Here is a 23583-nt window from a genome sequence, read left to right on the forward strand (position 1 = left end):
TTAAGAGAAGATATAATAGTGTGTAAGGAACTTTGGGCCTGACTTATAGACTTTATACTCCTTATTGCATATTCCTAGATATATCAGTCATGAGGACTCTAATCAAACTTGGACTCTAAACCTTTACACTAGTATGTATTTGGTTGTAATTGCCTTTCCCACCAACCAGAAAAGGTGCTGGAAGATTGTATAAGCCACATTGTTTTTTATACCTATGAGTTATATTTTTGTAAAGATGGCATCCCTCAATGAAGGAGTTATTTGCAATTAGTGTTATTTTCCTTGCCTGTCTCTCCTTTTCTTTCATTTCCAATTTCTTCCCTCATGGCCAGTCTTCTTAAACTTTAATGTGCATATGAATAACTTAGAAAATATTTAACATGTAGATTCTGATTCAGAATGACTGCATGTTAACAATTTGTAGGAGATATTTGCAGATATGCCATACTTTTATAATAGGTATGTTCTGACAACATTTATTTATTTATTTGTAGTTGTAAATGGACAGAATGCCTTTATTTTATTTGTTTATTTTTATGTGGTGCTGAAGATCGAACCGAGGGCCTCGCAGGTACGCTGGGCAAGCACTCTACCACTGAGCCCTCCAACAAAATTTTATGTATATTCACATTTTGGTTCTTTTGAGCAAATCATTTAAACTTTTTTTTTTTTTAAATCTATTTATAATTCTCTTTGGTGCACACCTGTAATCCCAGTGGCTCTGGAGGCTGAGATAGGAGGATTGCGGGTTCAGAGCCAGCCTCAGCAACAGCTGTTTCCCTGTTTCTAAATAAAATACAAAATAGGGTGGGGGATGTGGCTCAGTGGTTGAGTGCCCCCTGAGTTCAATCCTTAGTACCCTGCTCCAAAATCTATTTATAACTTTCAATTGAAGTAAAATTGATTTATTTACTTTATTTAAGGCTCTTCAAGTAGCCTTAAACTTATTAAATTGATGGTTAGTAAATGGCTTTGTTGTTCATGTCATTTAGAATCTTCTAGCTTCAGAATGTCCTTCTGGGTGTTTCTTCTTTTGCATGGGACACAACTTCATGAAATTAAAACAGGAGCAGGTGTTGTAGGGAATGGTGAAAAGGGCATAGAATTTATAACGAAGGATACAAAACCAGGTTTGAATGATAGGTTTGTCTCTTCTATGGGTACAATTTGTGCGGTGGTTAATATTGGTAATTGTAAACAATTAAAATGGTACCTCATGAGGTTTTGATAAGAATTAAATGTATAAATATGTTCAGAATCCTTGTGTGAGGCTTGAAAAGTACTCAATATAAATGTAATCTGTTATCTTGCTGCATCCGTTAAGCATCCTGTAAACTGTTGCATACTTAATGATTAGTAAATACAGAAGGCACAGTAGGTCTGGGGTTATGGCTCAGTGGTAGAGTGCTTGTGTAGCATGAGTGAGACACTGGGTTTGATCTCAGAACCAAATAAATAAATAAATAAATAGATAGATAAAAATAAAATAAGGTATTGTGTCCATTTACAACTGAAAAAAATTATAAAAAGAAGAAGGCAGCATAATATAATTTTTAGGGCTATTATTCTAAAGACTTAATAAGAAGTTAAATTATACTTCTAATAAGCACCCACACACTTATAAATGTACACTTTTCTTTTACAGTTTCCAGTTTTAAGATAGAGGAGACTTGAACCAAGTTTGGAAACGCAGATGCTAGAAGAGGTGTACCTCTTTGATTATGTCAGAATTTTGAGAGTGACCATAAACAAAATTAGTGGATAAATGTTTGGGGAAATAATTGCAGAATGGAAGATGACATAGAAGAGTTGATTCTAGTAACAAAGGACTAATATAAATTATTTCAGAAGGGTTGAAAACAAAACAATTAAAAAATAAGGTTAAAGAATACAAACCAAGAATTTTACAGAACACACACACAAGCTAGGTATGGTAGCACACACCTGTAATTCCCATGGCTCTGAGGCTAAAGCAAGAAGATCGAAAGTTCAAAGCCAGCCTCAGCAACTTAGTGAGGCCCTAAGCAACTTAGACCCTGTCTCGCTCAGTGGTTGAGTGCCCCAGGATTTAGTCCCTGGTACCAAAAAAACCAAACAAACAAAAAACAAACAAACAAAAACATATCTACATACCCAGCAAATGTGTAAATTAAGGCTCAAGCTCAATTATAGACAGGAAATGCAAATTAAAATAACATTAAGTATTATACCTGGTAGACTAGCAAACATGAAAAAGATACATAATCTGTTTCTGACAGGCTCATTCAGTACTAAGTGTATATTAATTGGTTAAGCCTTTTTGAAAAGCAATCCTATAGTATCTTTTTTTTTTTTTTGTGCCAGGGGTTGAACCCAGGGAGACTTTACCATGAGCTTCCTCCTCAACGCCCCCCCCTTTTTTTTTTTTTAATTGAGGTAGGGTTTTGCTAAATTGCATAGGGCTTCTCTAAGTTGCTGAGGTTGGCCTCCAACTTGTGATCCTCCTTCCTCAGCCTCCTGAGGTGCTGGGATTCCAGGCATGTGTCAACCATGTTCAGCCCAATAGTATCTTTTTATTCAAATAAATATATCCTTTTTCCCCGTACTGACACAATAATGAAAAAAAAAAAGTAACTATAAGTAAGGGTACATATATATTTAAGGATGTTTGTAATAGCATTGTTTATATGGGAAAAGAAATCCCAAACCAAAAAAAAACTAGAAATGAGTGGTTGAATCATACTTTACAACCAGTAAGAGGTCTGATTTACACCTATACCATAGGAATTCCATTATTTGTTATGGAATGAGAAAACTAGTAGGCAGAAGTCTATAAGATGACAATATCTGATAAAACAGTGCCTTTCCTGCTTGTAAGTTTATTTCTATATGTCTTTTTAAATGATTACATAGAAAAGTTTATGAAAGAATTTATTTGTAAATATCAGTTATATTGCAGGAGAATAAACAAAGCAAACCATGAGAAAGAGTGCATGTTCTGTGATTACATTTCTGTATTAATATATTACATATGAATTGTATGTAAGAAATGAAAAATGTGCTTTTTATCACAGAAAGATGGCTATAATTTGTTCTTGAAGAAAAATTTAAATTTCACATGTTACTTTGTGATAAAAGTTCTGTAATTCACACTTAAGGAAGAAAAAATTTAAAAAAAATATTTATTTTTTAGTTGTAGTTGGACACAATACCTTTATTTATTTGTTTGTTTGTTTATTTATTTATATGTGGTACTGAGGATCAAACCCAGGGCCTCACATGTGGTAGGTGAACACTCTACTGCTGAGCCCCAGCCCCAGGGAAGAAAAGTTTTCATAGTAAAAATTAATACAGAATTTTCCAGATAAGTAGGAAAACTTGAAAGTTAATTTTTTAAAAATTGAGTATTGATTTTAGTTGTCTGTAATACAACTTTGCCTTATATTTTAGGAAGCTGAAGATGATGGACATAACAACAACCTTCTTCCTCAGGTTATTCAGTGTTTTGCATGTCCAAGTTGCTTTCTTCTTTTTAGCAATAAGGATGACTGTCTAAAGCATATGTCTGGAAAGAACCATTTCCACCAAAGCTTTAAGAATCATTTCCATCAAAGCTTTAAACTGGGCGGTATGTTAATATCTTCTGCTGCAAATTATTAAACCACATTAATGTTACGTAACTAATTTATCATACTTCTTTACCATTCTTTTTTTCTTTTTTGGGGGGGGTGAGGAGGAGTACCAGGGATCGAACCTAGGGGGGCAGGCAGCCAATGAGCCACATCCCCAGTCCTATTTTATTTAGAGAGAGGGTCTCAATGAGTTGCTTAGCACCTCACCTTTGCTGAGGCTGTCTCTGAACTCACGATCCTCCTGCCTCAGCCTCCCAAGCAACACCGCACTCGGCTTCTTATACCATTCTTTATGTTGCTTATTTTCCCATTAGTTTTAAAAACTATGAAAGTGAAAGATTTTCATTTGAATTCTTATTTTTAATAAAGATTCTCAATATTTATTTGAGTAAGGATTGTTTTGAGGAGGACTACTTTGAAGAGTGAAGAAAACTTGGAAAGAAAACATTTATTCAGTATATATGTTATATTCATGATATCTTGGAAACTGGGTATTTCTCTACATTTTATGCTCAATTTCTAATTTGAGTATAGGGTATCTCTTGTATTTAAGGCTAGAAAGTGACTTCCCTTATAATTTCATCTACATTGTTTTACTTAATTCAACTGATGTTGAGAAAGGGAAAGGGGAGAAAGATTGGATCATTGTATATTCAAATGACTTTGCAAGTTATCATTTATTTTGTCTTTCAGCTGACAAGGGAATAGCACATCCAGTGTCATTTCCATCTTATGCAAAGAAACTTTTGATCTCTCTGTGCAAAGATGTTCCATTTCAAGTAAAATGTGTGGCTTGCCACCAGACACTGCGTTCTCATATGGAGCTCACTGCCCATTTCAGGTTGGTATGGTTCTAGTCTTAAGCTGTTAGGATATCCTTATGAGCTGTTCATCAGTGGGAGGATTCGAGAAATACTTTCCTATTCATGTTTTTCTACTTTTCAAATAAGAATATACATTTTCTTGGAAATTAACCAAATTTAGCATAGTGAGAGAAAGGTGTAGCTTGGTGATAAAGTACTCTAGGTTCAATCTCCAGTACTGCCAAAACAAACAAAACCACTTATTTTTTTAAAAAATATTATTTTAGTTATAGATGGATAGAATATCTTTGTTTACTTTTGTGTGGTGCTAAGGATTGAACCCAGGGCCCTACATGTTCAAGGCAAGTGCTCTACCACTGAGCTACAGCCCTGGCCCAAAACCACTAATTTTTTAAGGTGTCTTATAGTATCACATTTTTTTTAAAGCCTTTTCAGCCAGGCTCGGTGGCATATGCCTATAATCCCACGGCTTGGGAGGCTGAGGCAGGAGGATCGTGAGTTCAAAGACAGCCTCGGCAAAATCAAGGCACCAAGCAACTCACTGAGAATCCTATCTTTAATAAAATACAAAATTGGTCTGGGGATGTGGCTCAGTGTTTGAGTGGCCCCGAATTCAATCCCCGGTTTAAAAAAAAAAGCCCCTTTTATTTATAGTACAACTGAAGTACTTAACAGATGAAATGGAATGATATCTAGGATTTACTTCAAAATAATTAACTTGTGGAGGTTAGGAATATAAATCAAACATGACTGTTATTATGATAACTACTAAAAGCAGGTTGTAAAAGTTACAGTGGTGGTCTTTATACTATTCTCCCTACTTTCATGTATAACTTAAAAAAATTACATTGTAAAGACAAAGCAAAAGCATATTGGAATCCTCCTCCTTCATTACTCAATAAATTTAGCCTATCACTGAGACTTAATCTTTCACATGTGTATGATATTTTCCAGTTAACTTAAAGCCCAGGCACTATTTTAACCCTGTCACCTCCCATTCACAGAACACATACACAACTTAGAACTATTAGCTTGTAATTTGTTTATCAGTTCTCATGTTGATGGACATGTAGGGTTTCTTTTTGCAGTTTATAGCTATTATGAAAAAACTGCTAGGAATATTTTACACAAGTCTTTTTGTAGATATATATTTTCATTTCTCTTAGGTAAACATGTAAGAGTGGAATTGCTGAGTAAAAAGTAGATACATATTTAACTTTATAAGAAATGATTAAATATTTTCCCAAAGTAGTTGTACCACTTTACATTTATACGAGCAAGGTATGAAAGTTCTAATTTCGTGCTTGCCAACATTTCCTTTTTACCTATTCTTATGTTTCATTGTGATTTTAATTATCAAGTTTTGTTTTGTTTTGTTTTTTTTTGATGAAAGATGTTGAGCACTAATTGCTTATGAAAAGTCTGTTGAAGGATTGTGCCTATTTTAAAAATAGGATTGTTTGATCTTTTAGTAGTGAGCTGGGGTTCTTCATATATACAAACTTTTGTCAAATTTCTATTTAGATTATGGGACTTTCTAGAATTATATGTGTCATGGTTTGGAAATGGTTGGTACCACAAAGGTTCATGTGCTGGAAGCTTGGTCCCCATTAATGGTATTGAGAAGTAGTAGAACCTTTAAGAAGTAAGTAGGTTATGAGTGCACCGCCCTGAGAGGAGATTGATGCCTGTTTCATGGAGAAGGTAAGGTCTCATGGGACTGGATAAGTCATCCTGAGAGTGGGTTGTTGTAAAGCAAGGCCTCTTCTACATGCACCTGCTGTCCTCTCTCACAGATAGATGTTCCTGCCTTTGCTAGATGCAGAGATCTTGAACTTCTCTGCTTCCAAAACTGTGGGTTAAGTAAATCCCTTTGTAATAAGGTACTCAGCTTCAAGTATTTTGTTATATATACATAAAGACAATACAAATATTTTTTTAGTTGTAGATTGACATATTTTTTAAAATTTATTTATCTTTGTGTGGTGCTGAGGATTGAACTCAGTTCCTCACAGATGCAAGGCAAGCACTCTACCACTGAGCTACAACCCCAGCCCTCAAATATTCTTGAATATATTTTCCCAGTCTATTATTTGTATATTCATATTATTAATTATATCTTTTGAAGAACACACTCTCTTAACCTCATTGAGTATAATTTGTGTTTGCCTGTTCTTGCTTCAAGAATATATTCTATTTTATTTTGGGGTTGTACTGGGGATTGAACTTAGGGACACTGAGCCATATCCCCAGCCCTATTTTGTGTTTTATTTAGAGGCATGTTCTCACTGAGTTGCTTATTAGCACCTTGGGTTTTGTGAACCTGGCTTTGAATTCGAGATTCTCCTGCCTCAGCCTCCAGAGCTGCTGGGATTATAGGCATATGCCACCACACCGGCTTTTTAAAAAAAATTAACATTTAAAGGTATAGATTTCCCTCTAAGCACTGTGTTACCTGCATTCTATAGATTTTGATAAATTATGATTTCTTTTGCATTCAGTTAAAAATATTTTATTTTTTTCTTAAATAATTAAAAATAGTTATTGTATGAGTTGGCAATTTCCACTTCTAGAGATACAGCCAAAAAAAAATGAAAACATAGGTCCATGCAAATAATTTATGTTTGTTTGAAGCTGCATTATTCATGATTCTTTCAACTGACAAAGAAAATGAGGCATATCCATACAATGGAGTATCATTTGACTTTTAAAAGGAATGAAATACTGTGCATGCTACAACCCAAGGAACCTTGAAAACATGCTAAATGATATAAGCCAGTCAGAAGAGTCCATTTACTATATAATTTCATTCATATAACATTCCAGAATGGGGAAATTCACAGAAATGGAAAGTAGTTGCACAGGGCTCAGTGATTGTTTTGGGGTTGGGAAGCATTAGGGTGAAAAGGATAGATACAGTGTGTGGAATTTCTTTTTGATGTGATATAGTGTTCTCAAACTAATAATGGTTGTGCATATTTATTATTGAATTTTCCTCTTTAGGCAAGCATATTCCTGATGTAAAATTAATCAGGTAAATACAAGGTTATCTACGGTCTTATGTTAGTATTCCTCCAAATAGTTTTAATTGCTTGGAGAGTCAGTTTGTTTGTCTGATAAAGGTGATAAGGTCATGTATCAGTGCATTTGATTCCGACTTTAATTTTCTTGTGTTTACTTGGATATTTTTTAATCTTCTGATTCTAGTTTTAACTTTTTGTGTATGGGTTAGAAATAGATAATACTTAGGTACTTTGAGATGATACAGTATCATTAAATTTCCTGTATCCTTATTGAAAAATATGTATCAGTATTTATATGTTAGTTATTTAAAAATACCTGTCATAAAAAGCAAAAATGGTATATTTGGAAAATTCTTACAAAGGAATGTTTTGTTTCGTTTTAATCCAATTTAGGGTTCGTTGTCGTAGTGCTGGACCTGTAGCTATAGCTGAGAAAAGCATTACTCAGGTTGCAGAAAAATTCATATTAAGAGGCTATTGTCCAAATTGCAACCAGGTCTTTATGGATGAAACCAGCACCCTAATTCACAAGCAGAATTCAGGACACAAAATCCGAGTCGCTAACTCAGTCCAAGAATCAGTCTTACTATATTGCCACAGTAGTGAAGGGAACAGACCTCCTTCTGACTTGAATTTATTAGATCAACCACAGCTTTCATCACTTAAAAGAACTATGTCTATTAAAGAATCTAGCTCACAGGATTGCAGCATGATTCCAAAAAAGAAGATGAATTTAGAAGATAAAAGGCATGAAGGTGTGGTTTGTGTCCAGAAAGAAAGGTCAGTAATTAAAACCTGGTTTTGTGAATGCAATCAGCGATTCCCAAGTGAAGATGCAGTAGAAAAGCATGTTTTTTCAGCAAACACAATGTGTTACAAGTGTGTGGTCTGTGGAAAGGTGTGCGAAGATTCAGGGGTCATCCGTTTACACATGAGTCGTATTCATGGAGGGGCACATTTAAATAACTTTCTTTTTTGGTGTCGGACATGCAAAAAGGAGTTAATGAAGAAAGATACTATCATGGCACATGTGACTGAATATCATAATGGGCACAGATATTTTTATGAGATGGATGAGATACAAGATGAAACTTTGCCATCATCCTCTATGGTGAATAATTTGGCTGTTAACAAACCTCCTTCAGCTATTACTGTTGATCATATCCCAGCAAATAGCCCTCCAAGAGGCAAATGGCAATGCCAAATTTGTGAAGATATGTTTGATTCCCAAGAATGTGTGAAAAAACACTGCTTGTCTTTGGCAAGTCACCAATTTCATAGATACAGCTGTGCCCATTGCAAAAAGACTTTTCATAAGATAGAAACCTTATACCGGCATTGCCAAGATGAACATAACAATGAAATAAAGATTAAATACTTTTGTGGACTCTGTGATCTTATCTTTAATGTGGAAGAAGCATTTCTGAGTCATTATAAGGAGCACCACAGCACAGATTATGTGTTTGTGTCAGAAAAAACTGAAACTTCAATTAAAACTGAGGAAGATTTTCCAGTTATAGAGACCGGTATCCTGTTAACCTGTGGTTGCCGTGAGAGTTACATCTGTAAAGTCAACAGAAAGGAAGATTATGGTAGATGTCTTCAAATCATGCTAGATAAAGGTAAACTATGGTTTCGCTGCAATTTGTGTTCAGCAACAGCACAGAATTTAGCCAGCATTAACTCTCATATCCTTCAAGTACATGGAGAAGAAAAGAGGGATAAAGAGGAGCAGCAGTATGTAATCAAATGTGGCATTTGTACCAAAGCATTTCATAATCCTGAGAGTGCTCAGCAGCACTTCCATAGAAAACATGGCTTCTTACAGAAACCCAGCATGGCTCATTTTGGATCTGAAAAAGGGAGCACATACAAGTTTACTGCCAGTGCCCCACGTACAGAGAAAAAACCAAAACAGGCAGTGAGTTGTCCAAAAAACTCAGACATCGAGAAAGGAGCTGAAAATGACCTAAGCTGGCAGAATATAGGTATGGCTTTACAATTCTGCACATTTCACATAGTAATATAAAAACTTGTATGCAGTGCATCCACCATTTTTGTGAAAGTTAAAGATTCAGTTTTGAAGTAAGAAACAGGATGATACATCATTCACTTAATTACTGCAGCATATACTTTTTGGGGATTTGTATTCCTACTACTCTCTTCATCCACTTTCTAAACTTAAGAGGGGGGAGAGTGTTGGCTTTAAATAATACATATTTTAGATCTCGTTTCTTTTACAAAAGGCATGAGATTTTCAGAAAAAGGAAGTTGATAGATTTTCTGAAAGATTTGAAATTCTGAATCTTACTATCATTTAGATTTTTCAGTACCATTTATTTAGATTCATTAAAAAATAAAATAGATTAAATTATTTTTATTGTCTGGCCTTTTGTTTAAGTATGAGAAATCTTAAAGGCAATTTCAGCATTTATATATTTTTGTTGCAATTTATTTGAAAGCAAAGCTTTAACATACAGCTAAAATAGCAATTAGAAGTAGAATTAAAAGTAGTAGAAACTAGAGATAAATTGAGATATGAATCCCCTTGTTTGTACATATTCTGAACTTTGTTTCTTTCATATTATAGGATTCAGTAAGTAGTATAGTGATTTGATTTTGTTTAGAAGTTTAAGCGCCTGTTGTTTTAGAGTGTAATTTTAAGTCCATAGCCTTTTAAACAAATATTAGTTCATGGTGATTTACATAATGGATAGTGGAGACGATGAGAACATGTGAAAATTTTGGCTTATAAAATGTTTTTGTGAACCATTGCATTATTGTTTATTTGTTTATTTTTAGAAACAGTCTGTTTTGCTCAGGCTGATCAAACTTGTGGGCTCAAGTGATCCTTCTACCTTAGCCTCCTGAGTAGCTGGGACTACAGGTGTGCACCACGACACCCAGCTATGAACCACTGAATTTTTATAGGTTTGCACACATAAAATCAACATTACCTTTTTTTATCATGGCACATTTTCAGTAAGAAAGAGTTAAATCGTGTCCAGCATAGTCAACTCTACTACTCTAGATAGTGAAAATAATGGTCACACCATTTTATGTTTTTATGTTTGGCTTTTGCTTTTCTCAGTAATTTTGCATTAATCTATCTTTGATAAAAGATGACTAATATATAAATATAGAATTATTAAGAACTTGAAGATATAAAGTGGCTTGGAAATGGAAGGGGATGGTAGTAGTATATTTGAAGAAAACTCTATTAGGCAGAGTAAAAACTTCATTTTTAAGATAATTTAATATTTTAAAGTCTGCATTACTAATACTGGAAACAGGAAGTTCTTGTCAAGGTAAAAGAGTATGAAATAAGGGAAAGGAGAGAGAGAGAGAATGAGGGAGAATGGAAGGAGATGAAAGAATTTGAGAGAACCAAGAAAGATATATCTATGATTAAAGGTATTAATGGGCAATTACCACCTGTTTCTACCACTGCTTTATGGCAATTGGGTTGTAGGTTATCTTATTTCTGCTCTCCAGGGAATTTTCTATTCTTTCCTTTCCTTTTCTTTCCTCTTCTTTCTTTTGAACCTAGGGGTTCCTTAGCACTGAGCTACATCCCCAGCCCTTTTTATTTTTTATTTTAAAACAGGTTCTCACTAAGTTGCTGAGGCTGGTTAGAACTTGAAATCCTCCTGCCTCAACCTCCCAAGTCACTGGGATTACAAACATGTGGCACCATGCTTGGCTTTTTAGGGGATTTAATCTTAGAGCCAGGGGGCTCCTAATAAATCAGTCTAAATTAGGAAAAAAAGCAAATTCTAGTGGCAAGGACATTATTGCCAGTCACCTTGAAATTTTATTTTGGTGGATGGTGTGAATTGTAAGTTCTTGGTTATATACTGTTGACACTTGATTTTCTAGTACATTGATTTGTTTAAAACTTTCTTTTATGAATGACTTAAATAATAATAAATAATAATAAAATGACTTATTATTTTTTTAAATCAAAGAAAGATATTTATAAAATATATAATCAAGTATTTTAAGCATAAACCAATACCATGTATAAATTTGAATTACCTTAAAAGTTTTAGATAGATGAATTAATATATAAAATTAATTATTTTGCCTGTTAGGCCTGTAATATCTTTTAGACTGAGAAAATAGAATGTTTATAGCAGATTCTTACTAAATTCATGTTAATGTTTCTGTATTCTCAGAGGAAGAAGTTGAGCTTCCAGATTTGGATTACCTGCGAACCATGACTCATATAGTCTTTGTAGATTTTGATAATTGGTCAAACTTTTTTGGTCATCTACCAGGGCATCTTAACCAAGGAACATTTATTTGGGGCTTTCAAGGTATGATCAATAAGGAAAACATGTGAGATAACCTCTCTCCATAATGATTTCTTTTAAGAAATTCCATAGAACCTTCCTGAACATAACATAATTTGAATAGTGTTACTTTGCATTATAGTTAACTTTCCTAGAATATTTTTCTTTTTACATGTCTTTATGGTAAACATTAGCTCTTTTTGGTGACCCAAAGTTTATAAATCTTTTTTTGGGGGCGGGAGCGGCGGCTACTAGGGATTATACTGAGGGGCACTTGACCACTGAGCCACATCTCCAGCCTTATTTTGTATTTTATTTATTTATTTATTTTAATTTTTTTTAGTTCTACATGGGCACAGTATCTTTAGTTTTGTTTATTTTTATGTGGTGCTGAGGATTGAACCCAGGGTCTCACGCGTGAGAGGCGAGTGCTCTACCGCTGAGCCACAACTCCAGCCCCTTATTTTGTATTTTATTTAAAGACAGGATCTCACTGAATTTCTTAGAGCCTTGCTAAGTTGCTGAGGCTGGCTTTGAATTTGCACTCATTCTGCCTTAGCCTCCTAAGTTGCTGTGATTACAGGCGTGTGCCACTGTGTCTGGCAATATACATCTTTTGATACAGAGTAAAAAAGATTTTATTCACCACCTATAATGTGCCAGACTCTACTGCTTGATACAAACACGGATACTGATTATTATTATTTTTTTAAAATACAAGGAAACAGACTGAAAAGTTTATTATTTTTTTAAAGAGATAACTAATAAAAAGCAGTAAGCTTTTGAGCTTCCGTCTCTTACCTATAGAACTAGTGTTATTTCCAACATGCCACAACTGCCTCTTCAGTTCATCCTTCCTTTCTTAAGTATGTACCTTCATCTAAATCTCTTTATAAACCAAACCACGGACCAGACCTGAGGGAGATGATTTTGGGTTTGCATAGCTTTTAGTATAGTGAGTATCTAATATAGCTTATATTTGAGAGGAAATGGCTTATAAAGAGGATGATTGGGATTAAAGATAGAAATATACTGCCCTATATAAATTAGCCAGTATAAAGTTTTATTAGGTCTAGCTTTCCTGATTGCTCATCATTTCTGTCCACTGTCCATCTGTGTCATGTTTGTAAAAAACATTAATTTGCATTCATGTAGAATAATGCCTTCAAAGAATTTTCACACGTATTACTTTAGATTTTATTTAACATCCCTGTGAATTTTCACACGAGTAGGCAGATCAGGAAATTTGGCCTACATTTCCAAGATTTTAAAGTAACAAGATGGTGATGCCTATACAAGACCTGCGTTCCCCACATTCTATCTAGTACTTTCTCTCTAGAAAAAAAAAAAAAAAAGTTTAGTGTTTCCCTTGATACAGTTTTTAGTCTTTTCCTCCTGTTTGACCGTCATTTTACCTTTTCTAAAATTATTAGGAGGAAACACGAACTGGAAGCCTCCACTCAATTGTAAGATCTATAATTACTTGAACAGAATTGGATGCTTCTTCCTTCATCCTCGCTGTAGTAAAAGAAAAGATGCTGCTGATTTTGCCATATGTATGCATGTGAGTCATTGTTTAATTCAAAATGTAATGTGAATCCAGGATCCACTTGAATTTTTTTCCCATTTGAACTGTATGTAATGTCAGTATAGATCATTCTTCAGTACTATATTTTTGAATGAAACCTATGTCAGGTTCTACTTTTGACTACTGTGAGAGTAGAGGCCTGTGGCATGTTGTTTATTGCTATATCCCCCAATTCCCAGCAGACCCTCAACTATACATAGTAGATCTACCTTCATTATTTATGGAATGAGTGATTGAGATGATACTGTATTTATGCTAAGTTACTTCACATTTGTATTTCTGACATTCAGAGACACTGTTCACAGTCACTGTTGACTGAGATAGAATTTTCATTTACATCTGTCTCTGCCAGTCACCTAGAGAAACCACTGACCTAGGGCCCATTGTATATTAAATTCTCTGCTAGAAACTTTGTCACACTGATAATGTGAATGTATTGATGTTGATTTATTAATGTGAAGGTAAACCACAAGAGATTAAACCATAAGAGATTTCCTTTCCTTCTATCCAGTGCCAAGATTGAATCATGCAAATTACCTTGCTTCCCTTTCTCTATTATGGATTTATTTCTTATTTTCCCTTACATTGAGTGTGTAGTCTTTTGGTGTTACTGCTTTATGTGGATCCTCCTGTCGGACTTCATTTTGGCCTTTTCTTTTACCATGGTCGTATAAATGATGGCATCTTATATTTGATTCTTTTTACATGTCTTTATGGTAAACATTAGCTCTTTTTTTTTCATATTTCATTTATGAAGACGTAGGCTAGGAAATAAGCTTAATGTGCTTTTTTAGATATGTGAAGTAGATGTAACTTGATTTGAAACTCATATTGATTTTTACAACCTATGCCATTTGTTCCAACATAGGCTGGCCGTCTAGATGAACAACTACCCAAGCAAATTCCTTTCACCATCCTCTCAGGAGATCAAGGTTTTCTGGAGCTAGAGAATCAATTTAAGAAGACTCAGAGGCCAGCTCATATACTAAACCCTCACCACTTAGAGGGAGATATGATGTGTGCCTTGTTAAATAGCATTTCTGATACCACCAAAGGTATGCAGCTGCAGTCACAGTGCAAACCACCCAAGAGGAGGAGACTTCACTGCTGAGAGAAACCAATAAACTGCTGTCCTCTAGTGAACTTTTGCCTGTTTATAAACCTTCATGTTGTCATACTTCTATCTTATTTATCTTTTCCCTATTTCCCTTTAATTCTTTAGTGTTTTAGAAGGACAATAATTCACAGTAATTTTCCATAGCCTTTTTTTAAAATCTAGTAGATAAAAAAACCATACTCATGGGCTGGGGTTGTGGCTCAGTGGTAGAGCATTCGTCTAGCACATGTGAGGCCCTGGATTCGATCCTCAGCACCACATAATAAATAAAATTAAGGTATTGTATCCAACTACAACTAAAAAATAAATATTAAAAAAATCATCTATATAAAATATGTAGTTATAGGTTGAAATATTATAATTTTAGAAACTTCAGAATTCAGATCTTTGTTTCTGAAATTTCAGATTTAGCTTCAGTTATATCTATATATTTATTGTGGTGCTGGGGATTGAACCCAGGGCCTTGTGCATGCTAGGCAAGCATTCTACCAACTGAGCTGTATCCCCCAGTCCCTTTCTATTTTTTATTTTGAGACAAGGTCTTTAAATTACTGTGATGGGTCTCCAACTTGCAATCCTCCTGCCTCATCCTCCTGAGTCACTGGGATTATAGCTACCATGCCTGTTGGTACATCCTATCTTATTGCTATAACTCATTATTATGAAATTGAAAGGAATGCTAATGATGGCTAGTTTTACTTCTCATTTAGGGATTCAGAAGATTTGGTTCCCCCCCCACACACCTCCCCAGTACTGGGAATCAAACCCAGGGTCTTTTTAAAAATGTTAATTTTGAGACTGGGTTTGCTAATTTGGGCCATCTGGTCTCCAACTTGCCATCCTCCTGCCTAAGGCTCCCAAGTGGCTGGGATTAAAGGCATGCACCATTATACCTGACCACATTCAATTTTTCATAATTTCTGAAATAAATATGGGAGAATGAAAACAATAAAATAATAATTTTTACTTCTCCTAATAGTTTGAATTCATAAATGAAATTTGAAGATATTAATGAATGATTAAATAACAAATAGTGGCTACTTTTTGGCATTTTGTTTTATGCCTTTAAATTTTCCAACTCTGCTTGCTTTTCAGTTATTTTTTTTCTTTTAATATATTTGGAACCATATTTTAAATTGAAAGTCCATTCTGAAGAATCTTGCTGTTTTCACTAATAACAGTGGATCAATACACTTTTGCAAAATTGAGAATTGGTAATCTACTTAGCACAACTATATTCTTTATCAAAGTACTGATGCAAGGTTATAAAGGAAAATGACCTCTTACATGTTTATGTTACATGTTAGTGCTGAATATTATCTTCCTGTTCTGCATTTTTCATTTTAATCCACTTAAAAAAATTTTTTTTAGTTGTTGATGGACCTTTATTTTATTTATTTGTATGTAGTACTGATAATCAAACCCAATGCCTCACATGTGTTAGGCAAGCACTCTACCACTGAGCTACAATCCCAGCCCCTCCTCCACTCTTTACATATTGGTTTCCTTTTTATAAAAATTATTTTCTTCCATTCTTTTATCACCCTTTCCTTTATCCTCAACAACATAATATTCTATATTCTATAAAATACTTTTATAAATATTCTGTAAAATACTTAAATTTTTACCTTTTCCACACTAGGCCAACTTCCTTTTCCTTCTCTTATGCTGCTTCTTTGGGGAACATTTCTTTTTAAATTTATAATGTAAAACCTGTTATGAATTTCCCTCTATTTCTGTTTAACTTGAATGAGAGCTGTATATGAGAAGGCCTGCATGGATACATTAGGGTTGGAGGTAAAATATGGTTTATTAATGTGCTCATTAAGCCCTTCTGAATGTATTCTATTTTATATATATATATATATATATATATATATATATATATATATAGTAGTTGGGCACAGTACCTTTATTTATTTTTATGTGGTGCTGAGAATCGAACCCAGGGCCTCACATGTGCTAGGCGAGTGCTCTACCACTGAACCACAACCCCAGCCCTCTTTTTTTAATATTTATTTTTTAGTTGTAGTTGAACACAATACCTTTATTTATTTATTTTTTTGTGGTGCTGAGGAACGAACCCAGGGTCTCGCATGTGTGAGGCGAGCGCTCTACTGCTGAGCCACCACCCCAGCCCCTCTTTTTTTTTTTTTTTAATATTTTTTAGTTACAGATGGACACAATACCTTTTTTTTTTTTTAATTTATTTTTATGTGGTGCTGAGGCTCTAACCCAGTGCCTCACACATGCTAGGCAAGTACTCTACCACTGAGCTATAATCCCAACCCACTCTATGTACTCTTTATCATTCATATGTAGTACTTATTTGAATATACTGCTTTTTGAAAAACACATGTATATTTTATTCTGAATTTTTGTGAAATGCAGACATCGTGCAATACATAAAGAAGGGCATGGGTTTTGAGTGCTAACTTTGCTACTTCCTAGCAGTGTGATTTCAGGCAAGATACTTAACTTTTTCAGAATCTCATTGTTTGTATCTTTCTGGTTATAAGAATTAGTGATCTATGTAAAATGTCTAGCACAGCATATAAAGCACTCTATGGGCTCAACAAATGGTAGCTCTTTGTATTAGTACTATCATAAAAAGAAAATAAGACTCCTCACCACTACATTTTATGTATGCATTTTTAGTTGTTGGTGGACATAATACCTTTATTTTTATGTGGTGCCAAGGATCGAACCACCTCACACATGCCAGGTGAGCATTCTATTACTGAGCCACGGCCACAGCCCACCTCAGCCCCAGCCTTAACCACTACATTTTTAAAGTAATGAAAATAATTAAGTGCTTGAAGAAGTGTAGTATCTTTAAAACAGAAGATTTTACCTTTACCTAGATTTAAGGATCAAATGAATAATGCTTTCAAAACTCTAAAATTAAAAAAAAAAAAAAAGTTATATGAAAACAGTATATTCAAAGTTTAGTTATATGAATCAATATCAAAGTTTTTCTTTATTCCATCATTTTTCCTAGTAAATGCTTTGTGAATGGTAGAATAATAGTTTGTAATGGAGTGGTATTTAATATATATTTTGGTATTTTAAAAATCTTTCAGTGTCCACTAATCATTTTATTTATTTACTTACTTATTTAGAGATGTGGTGTCTCACTATGATGTTCAGGCTGACCTTGAACTCTGGGGCTCAAGTGATTCTCTTGGCCTCACCCATCCAGGTAGCTGGGACTACTGGTGTATTTCCCCATGCCTGGCTTCACACTAGTTTTTCTCACTGGGTCTTTAGATAGTTTTGGTCACCACAAGAATGCCAGAATAACTCCTTGCATGTAGTTTAGCATTGGTGTTCTTGTCTTCAGATTTGACAGTTTGTTAAAGGCTTTGTGGTTTTGGGGTAGGATACTGATATCTTTTTGAGAATCAGATGAAAGTTTTCTTACTCCCCAATAAACAGCCTGTATATACAACATTACTTAAAACTTCAGGGGATTTGTGGTCTCAGCATTCCTGTTTACTAACCAACAAACAACTCTCATCTTTCAGGATACAGGGAGAAGTTGATGTTGTATGTAACAGTGAGAAGTTCTCTCATACTTACTATTACGCAGACAGTCTGGTGATTTTACATGTTTTTAAATTTTTCACTAGAGCATAAAGAAATGATACAAGTTTGTGTTTCTTATTCTGAGTTTTCAGAAAGTTGGACTGGATATTCCTGTGTAATCAGAAAGAATCTGTGGGATAGTGTCATGAGGATCAATGGTCATGAGATATCTTGGAGAGTTTAGTCTTTGCCTCTTTTCTGTTAATTGAAAAAATTTCAGGAGATACTTAGTAAAAATAGAGATATTTGGAGTAGCTTTTCTGTATATTGAGTTCTAGTCATTTGACCCTAAGGCATTACTTTTTGTTGATAGGGAAGGGAAAGGTAGATAGTTTTACTATGGTATTTTTTTTTTTAGGCGTCTGACTTGCTTACATCAAGTAAATCAGTATTAGGTGAACCTTTAGAGAAAGTTCAAGGTTTGGTTGTGTCATGGGTTTTGCTGTATTTTTTCTCTAAGCTCTTCAGTGTTCCAGTTACCAACATTTTGATTATAGCTTTGATAAATAGTATAAATCCTTTTAAAGACATATAAAAATATCCAGTGATCTGTCCTTAATTGATCCTTTGGCGGCCTTATCCTTCATCAGTTCTTTTATTTTTTTCAATTTTATTTTTTATTGCAGTCATTTGAACTTTCTTAAAACTTAGCAAATACAATGGATCCTTTCTGGTAATCCTTATCAGAGGAGCCAGGTAGACTTTGCTTTAGACCTTTTACATTTTATTCACAAGTACATCTTCCTTCTAACTTAAGTCTCATGTTTCAGAGTTGGGGATATAACTTGACATTTTAATAGTCAGTTTTAAAGAGACATGAACTAAACTTTATTGAGGACATATTATGTGCCAGCCAACATGCTTGCTCCTTTTATAGTTGTTTAAACATTTAAAGGTATTTAAACACTTTTTTTTATTTTTAATTTTAAATTGTTATATATGACAACAGAAAGCATTACAATTCATATTACACTTATAGATCACAATTTTTCGTATCTCTGGTTGTATACTTTAAACACATTTTAAGAGCTTCTTCCATGTGTTTTTAAATCCTCTTTGCATTCTGTGAGGTAGGATATGTTACATTACCCCATTTTATAGATGAGGAAATAGAGGTTCAGAGAGTTTAAATAACCTATATGTGACCATGCAAGTGCTTTTTATCAGTATTAACTGCTATGGGTAAAGCTTTCATTGACAGACTTGATTTCATGATGTAGAAATAACCACCCAGTGTGAATTAGTGATACTTACCATGTCCATGAAGAGTGAAGATAATGAGAGATGTTCTGCCATAGTCTTAACAACATTGCAGAATTAATATTAAGATATTAAACATTTTTTTAAAAAATAACATTAAGGAACCTGATATTTTGGTGAGAAGATAAAATTATTTGGTTGTTGGGAGTTCTGATACTTTTAAAAGTAAACTAATTAAATGTCCAGCATAGGTCAAGGAAAATGATTAGCAGCGTTACTCTCATAATTAAACCAACATTTCTGTCTTTAGAGGCTGGGCAGGATATTGGCCAAGAACTTTAAGCACTACAGTGAGCTATTTCATTAGTACAACATGCAGTTCTAAAAAATTCACTAGAAATCCCCTTCCATTATATCTTCCACCTTTACTCACTGTAAATGTTTCAAAATAAGTACAAGTTAGTATAGTCAGTATTTGCCCCGGGTAAGGAATTTGTTGACGCAGGAGCAATTTTGTTTGTTCTTTTTTTCTGTTTTTAAAATTGGTTCATTATACTTGTACATAGTGACGGGAATTTTTATATTCATACATGCAAACAATATAACAGTATAATCTAGCTAATATCACAAGAGCACTGTTAATTAAAACTGTGGTGTTTTCTCCATACAGATGATTTTCAAAATACAAAAAAAAAACTTTGTCACCATTTTTAATACTCTTTGGTAAGCATTAAAAAAATTAAACCCCTGGCTAAATGATATAATACTAATGAACTGTAACTAGTGAGCTTGGATATGAAAGAAATCATTGAAAACAATATTGTTTGAGAATATGTAATTTATGGTGCAATAACTTTTTCAGAAATACATTTGCATTTATTGATTCTGTCTTACAGAATGTGACAGTGATGATAATGTGGGAGCAAAAGGTACTTCAGTTGAAGAATTCAGTTCCACAGAAGGTAACCTAATAAAATTAATCCTTATTTTTCTGTTTTAAAAAATTTCTCCCTATGTCAGCCCTTCACCTTCTCCCTACTCCACCCTTAAAACAACCAACAACAAAAGTTTTCTCAGTTTAAGAGATTTCTTGCATTTTCTTACATATGATGATTTAAATTTAAAGGTAAACCTAGTTCTAAGACTAGAACAGGTATCAATCCATTATGGTTTTTGTGCCAAATACAGTATACCACCTGGCTTTATAAACAAAGTTTTAGCTGCACAGACTATTTTCTCTCTTCTTGAAAGAAAGGCTCTTTCCTTCTATAAATTAGAGAAAGTTTTTGTGTTACTTGACATAAATTCCTAGCTGTACCACTATTTGTACCATATACCCATTTTTTACTTTGGCTTTTCCATAATAAGCTGAATTTTTTAATAACCAGGGAGGAAATGAGATGATGCTTTTAGCTGCATTGAAGGAGTGGAAAGTATTAGTGTCTTTGGCATTAAAATAGTAGAAGTCTTTATAGAGATTCCAGTATACTAGTGTTTATGGTTGGAGATTTGAGGATGGGAATTTGGAGGCTGGAAAGTAAGGAAGGAAATGTGGGTTAACACACAGATAGCCCAGTTGATTTGTTTTCTGTGCATTTATGTGCTCTCTCATTTAATGCAGTTAGTTTCACTAAGGGCATAGTAGAGCTTTGTGCTATTAGGATTCAGAAATTTGAGTATGGCAGTGAAATTGATTCATCCTTCTGATCAAGTAGAAAACTCTTATCTTTCTTAATAGCCAAAATTCATTGATTAAACAAAGTTGACAGAAAATGCACAATTTAATTGGAAACGAGTTTTGGGTTTTTTTGCCCAATTTTTTTTTTCCAACATGGGTCTTTCAAGGTTTAGCTCAATGCTTAGCAGCCACATAATGAGAAGTTAGATAAATAAAAGAACTTTTGTGAGCTTTAAACAAAATCTGCCAAGTAAGTTGTTTATCAGAGCCACTAAAAGATAAACACTGTTGAAATCTAAGTTCAGATTTTGCATCCCATGAATAATTCCAGGAAAATGCCCGTCAGAGTTAAAACTTAAGTAACCACGCTTTGGAAGCTTTTACAGTTTTGAAGCTTTTACAGTTTTGTGGGCTTCTGGCTTACCCAAGAACTCTGAGATGTGTATAACTGGATATGTATCAGAACTTATGCTATACTATTATCTGTGCAATGCATTATGTGGTTTAGGGATTGAGATTTTTACGTTTTTATAATACTTTACTTTGGAAAAATAATTATTATTAAAGGATTCAAGAAAAGATCATTTAAACTTTTCACTAGTTGTTATTTGAGGTGGCAACAGAGGACCTCATTCCAAGAAAATTAAAGGACACATGTTATTTGAGCTTTCTTTTATTTTCTGATGCATCTGTATCAAGTTAAGTGTGAGGAGTATGCAATGTTCCATGCAGGTTAAGGAATATGGTCTCCTATGCACTTTCCTTTAATAATCTTTTTTTTACTCTTCTTTACCCAACAAGAAACAGCCCAAATGTCATCTCTTAGGTTGAACCACATAAAATTACCATTTTTGTGTCATCAGTGCCTGTTCTAGATTTTTGGTCTTTAAACAGAGCTAACCACTGCTTCTACTAGGCTCCCACGGTTAAGTACCAAATAGATTTAAAATATTTCTGTCTACATTTTTTATTTTCACCAGGTTCCTCAAGGATTCAGAATCACATTTTATTTACTTTCCTTCAGTAGTACTTAGCATAGCGTTTAGTACTAAATTATTACTTGTTGAATAAATATACATAAAACATGTTAGAGCCACCAGGACCCTTCTTCCTACAACTGGTTAAGGAAAATTAATACAGGACAATTTGGAAGAAAATTGAGTGATTTGCTGACCCTGCACCATGGAACAAGTAATGTTCTTATCTGGAGCTGATAAGACTCACAAGTCTCTTCTCTTCTGTCTCCTCCTAAAACAACACAGTGAGTGCTTAACAAATAGTGGCAAAGGAAGGATAAATTTGCTTGTGGCTTTTGCCTTGTGGGGAGAGCTAACCTCCTCCACCATGATTTGTTTCCTTCTTTGTTGTTCTCGATAAATCAATACAAAATTCTGATCACCCAGGCTAATAATAGCAGTCCCATATAATCTCTTTTGGTTATTAGATAAGGGAAGTAGAAGCCACATGGTGTGGTGATGAAGAGTACAGATATTGGATTCAGACTGCCTAAGTTAAAATTCAGCTTTGCTGCTTATAAGTTGTGTAATATTGGGCAAGTCATTTAATGTCATACTTTCTTGTTTATTTATATTCTTTTTGTTCTTGTTTTTGTTGTTGAAAATTGGATATTCAATTATTATCATTTGGCACCTCTGGAAATCATTCTTCCCCTTCCCCAGGGTTCACTGTTTTGGGTTGTTGGATGCTATAGATGTGCATCTAACTTCATTGTGCTTCATTTTCCTTATTTTAAAAATGGGAATACTAGCATACCTACCTTAATAGAATAATGTGGTAAACTTATACAGTGTATGTATAAGTTGTTGCTGCTGTTAGTGTGACCATAATTATCCTTATTACCACTGTTCACTTATCTTCATCCAAAGTTTGCTGTGGAGGTATGCCTACTCAAAACCCTGGGAAACAGGACAGCACTGTGTGAATTAAATGTCAGCAATTTAACTTACTCTTAGAGTTCCTTCAGTTAATATAGTCATCTACATTTTATTGATGTAGCATAAATACTAAAACTACTTAATGTAGCCAATTTTTAAAGAACAAAACCAGTGTTAATTTTTAAAATTTGTTTGCTCTTTAACAAACACTACTTTTAAAACTGCTCTTAACTTCTGAAAGTCAAAACATTCATTTCATATATTTTAAAAAACAGGCTTCTAAACATTAAGTAATTTAGCTTCCCATTCACAGCTTGAAATGATTTGTTATAGGTCTTCTAGTTCTTATTACTGGGTTCTTTCTTAATCTGCCATGATTACAACTTCCATATAGTGCAGTTAAGGCAGAGGAAAAGTAGAGTAAGAGGAACATAGAACTAGCCACAGAATAAAAAGGGGAAAAGAGGCCAAACCAGATTTTACACAAAGTACTTTTTATTTCTGCTTGTGACTTCAGATTACTACTTTCTTTTGTTCTTTAATCTCAGTCTAAATGATTCCTTTTAGCATTTCTTGTATGACAGGTTTATTAGTAATGAACTCTTTTTATTTCTTTAAATCTGGTTTCTTCTTCATTCTGAAGATAAGTTTTGGTAGATAAAGAATTCTTCATTAAACAGGTTATTTGGTTTTTATTTCAGCACTTTATGTTATCCACTGTCTTCTGGCTTCCATGGCTTTTGTTGAAAAATCAGCTATTAATC

The 23583-nt window shown here is 34.0% G+C and overlaps 1 protein-coding gene across 21 annotated transcripts in view; it reads left to right on the plus strand.

Moving 5' to 3' along the window:
* The window catches only part of Znf451 (zinc finger protein 451), a 93290-nt gene that overhangs the window by 50108 nt on the left and 19599 nt on the right, over window positions 1-23583 (plus strand). For 18 of the 21 annotated variants that reach the window (XR_009225728.1, XR_009225726.1, XR_009225727.1 and 15 more), the window contains exons 8-14: window positions 3430-3607; window positions 4305-4452; window positions 7852-9446; window positions 11637-11777; window positions 13187-13317; window positions 14210-14396; window positions 20143-20208. Coding sequence is in view for 7 of the 21 variants with exons in the window: in XM_046432550.2 (XP_046288506.1) it covers window positions 3430-3607; window positions 4305-4452; window positions 7852-9446; window positions 11637-11777; window positions 13187-13317; window positions 14210-14396; window positions 20143-20208 (2446 nt within the window). In the remaining 14 variants the exon portion in view is untranslated. Of the gene's footprint in view, window positions 1-3429; window positions 3608-4304; window positions 4453-7851; window positions 9447-11636; window positions 11778-13186; window positions 13318-14209; window positions 14397-17116; window positions 17184-20142; window positions 20209-23583 lie in introns of all 21 variants that reach the window. The other 3 variants (XR_009225730.1, XR_009225731.1, XM_046432551.2) reach the window with 2 other exon arrangements.

Source organism: Marmota monax, unplaced genomic scaffold, assembly GCF_021218885.2.
Source record: "Marmota monax isolate L192 unplaced genomic scaffold, Marmota_monax_Labrador192_F-V1.1 WCK01_AAM20220418_F8-fsc00116, whole genome shotgun sequence".
NCBI lineage: Eukaryota > Metazoa > Chordata > Mammalia > Rodentia > Sciuridae > Marmota > Marmota monax.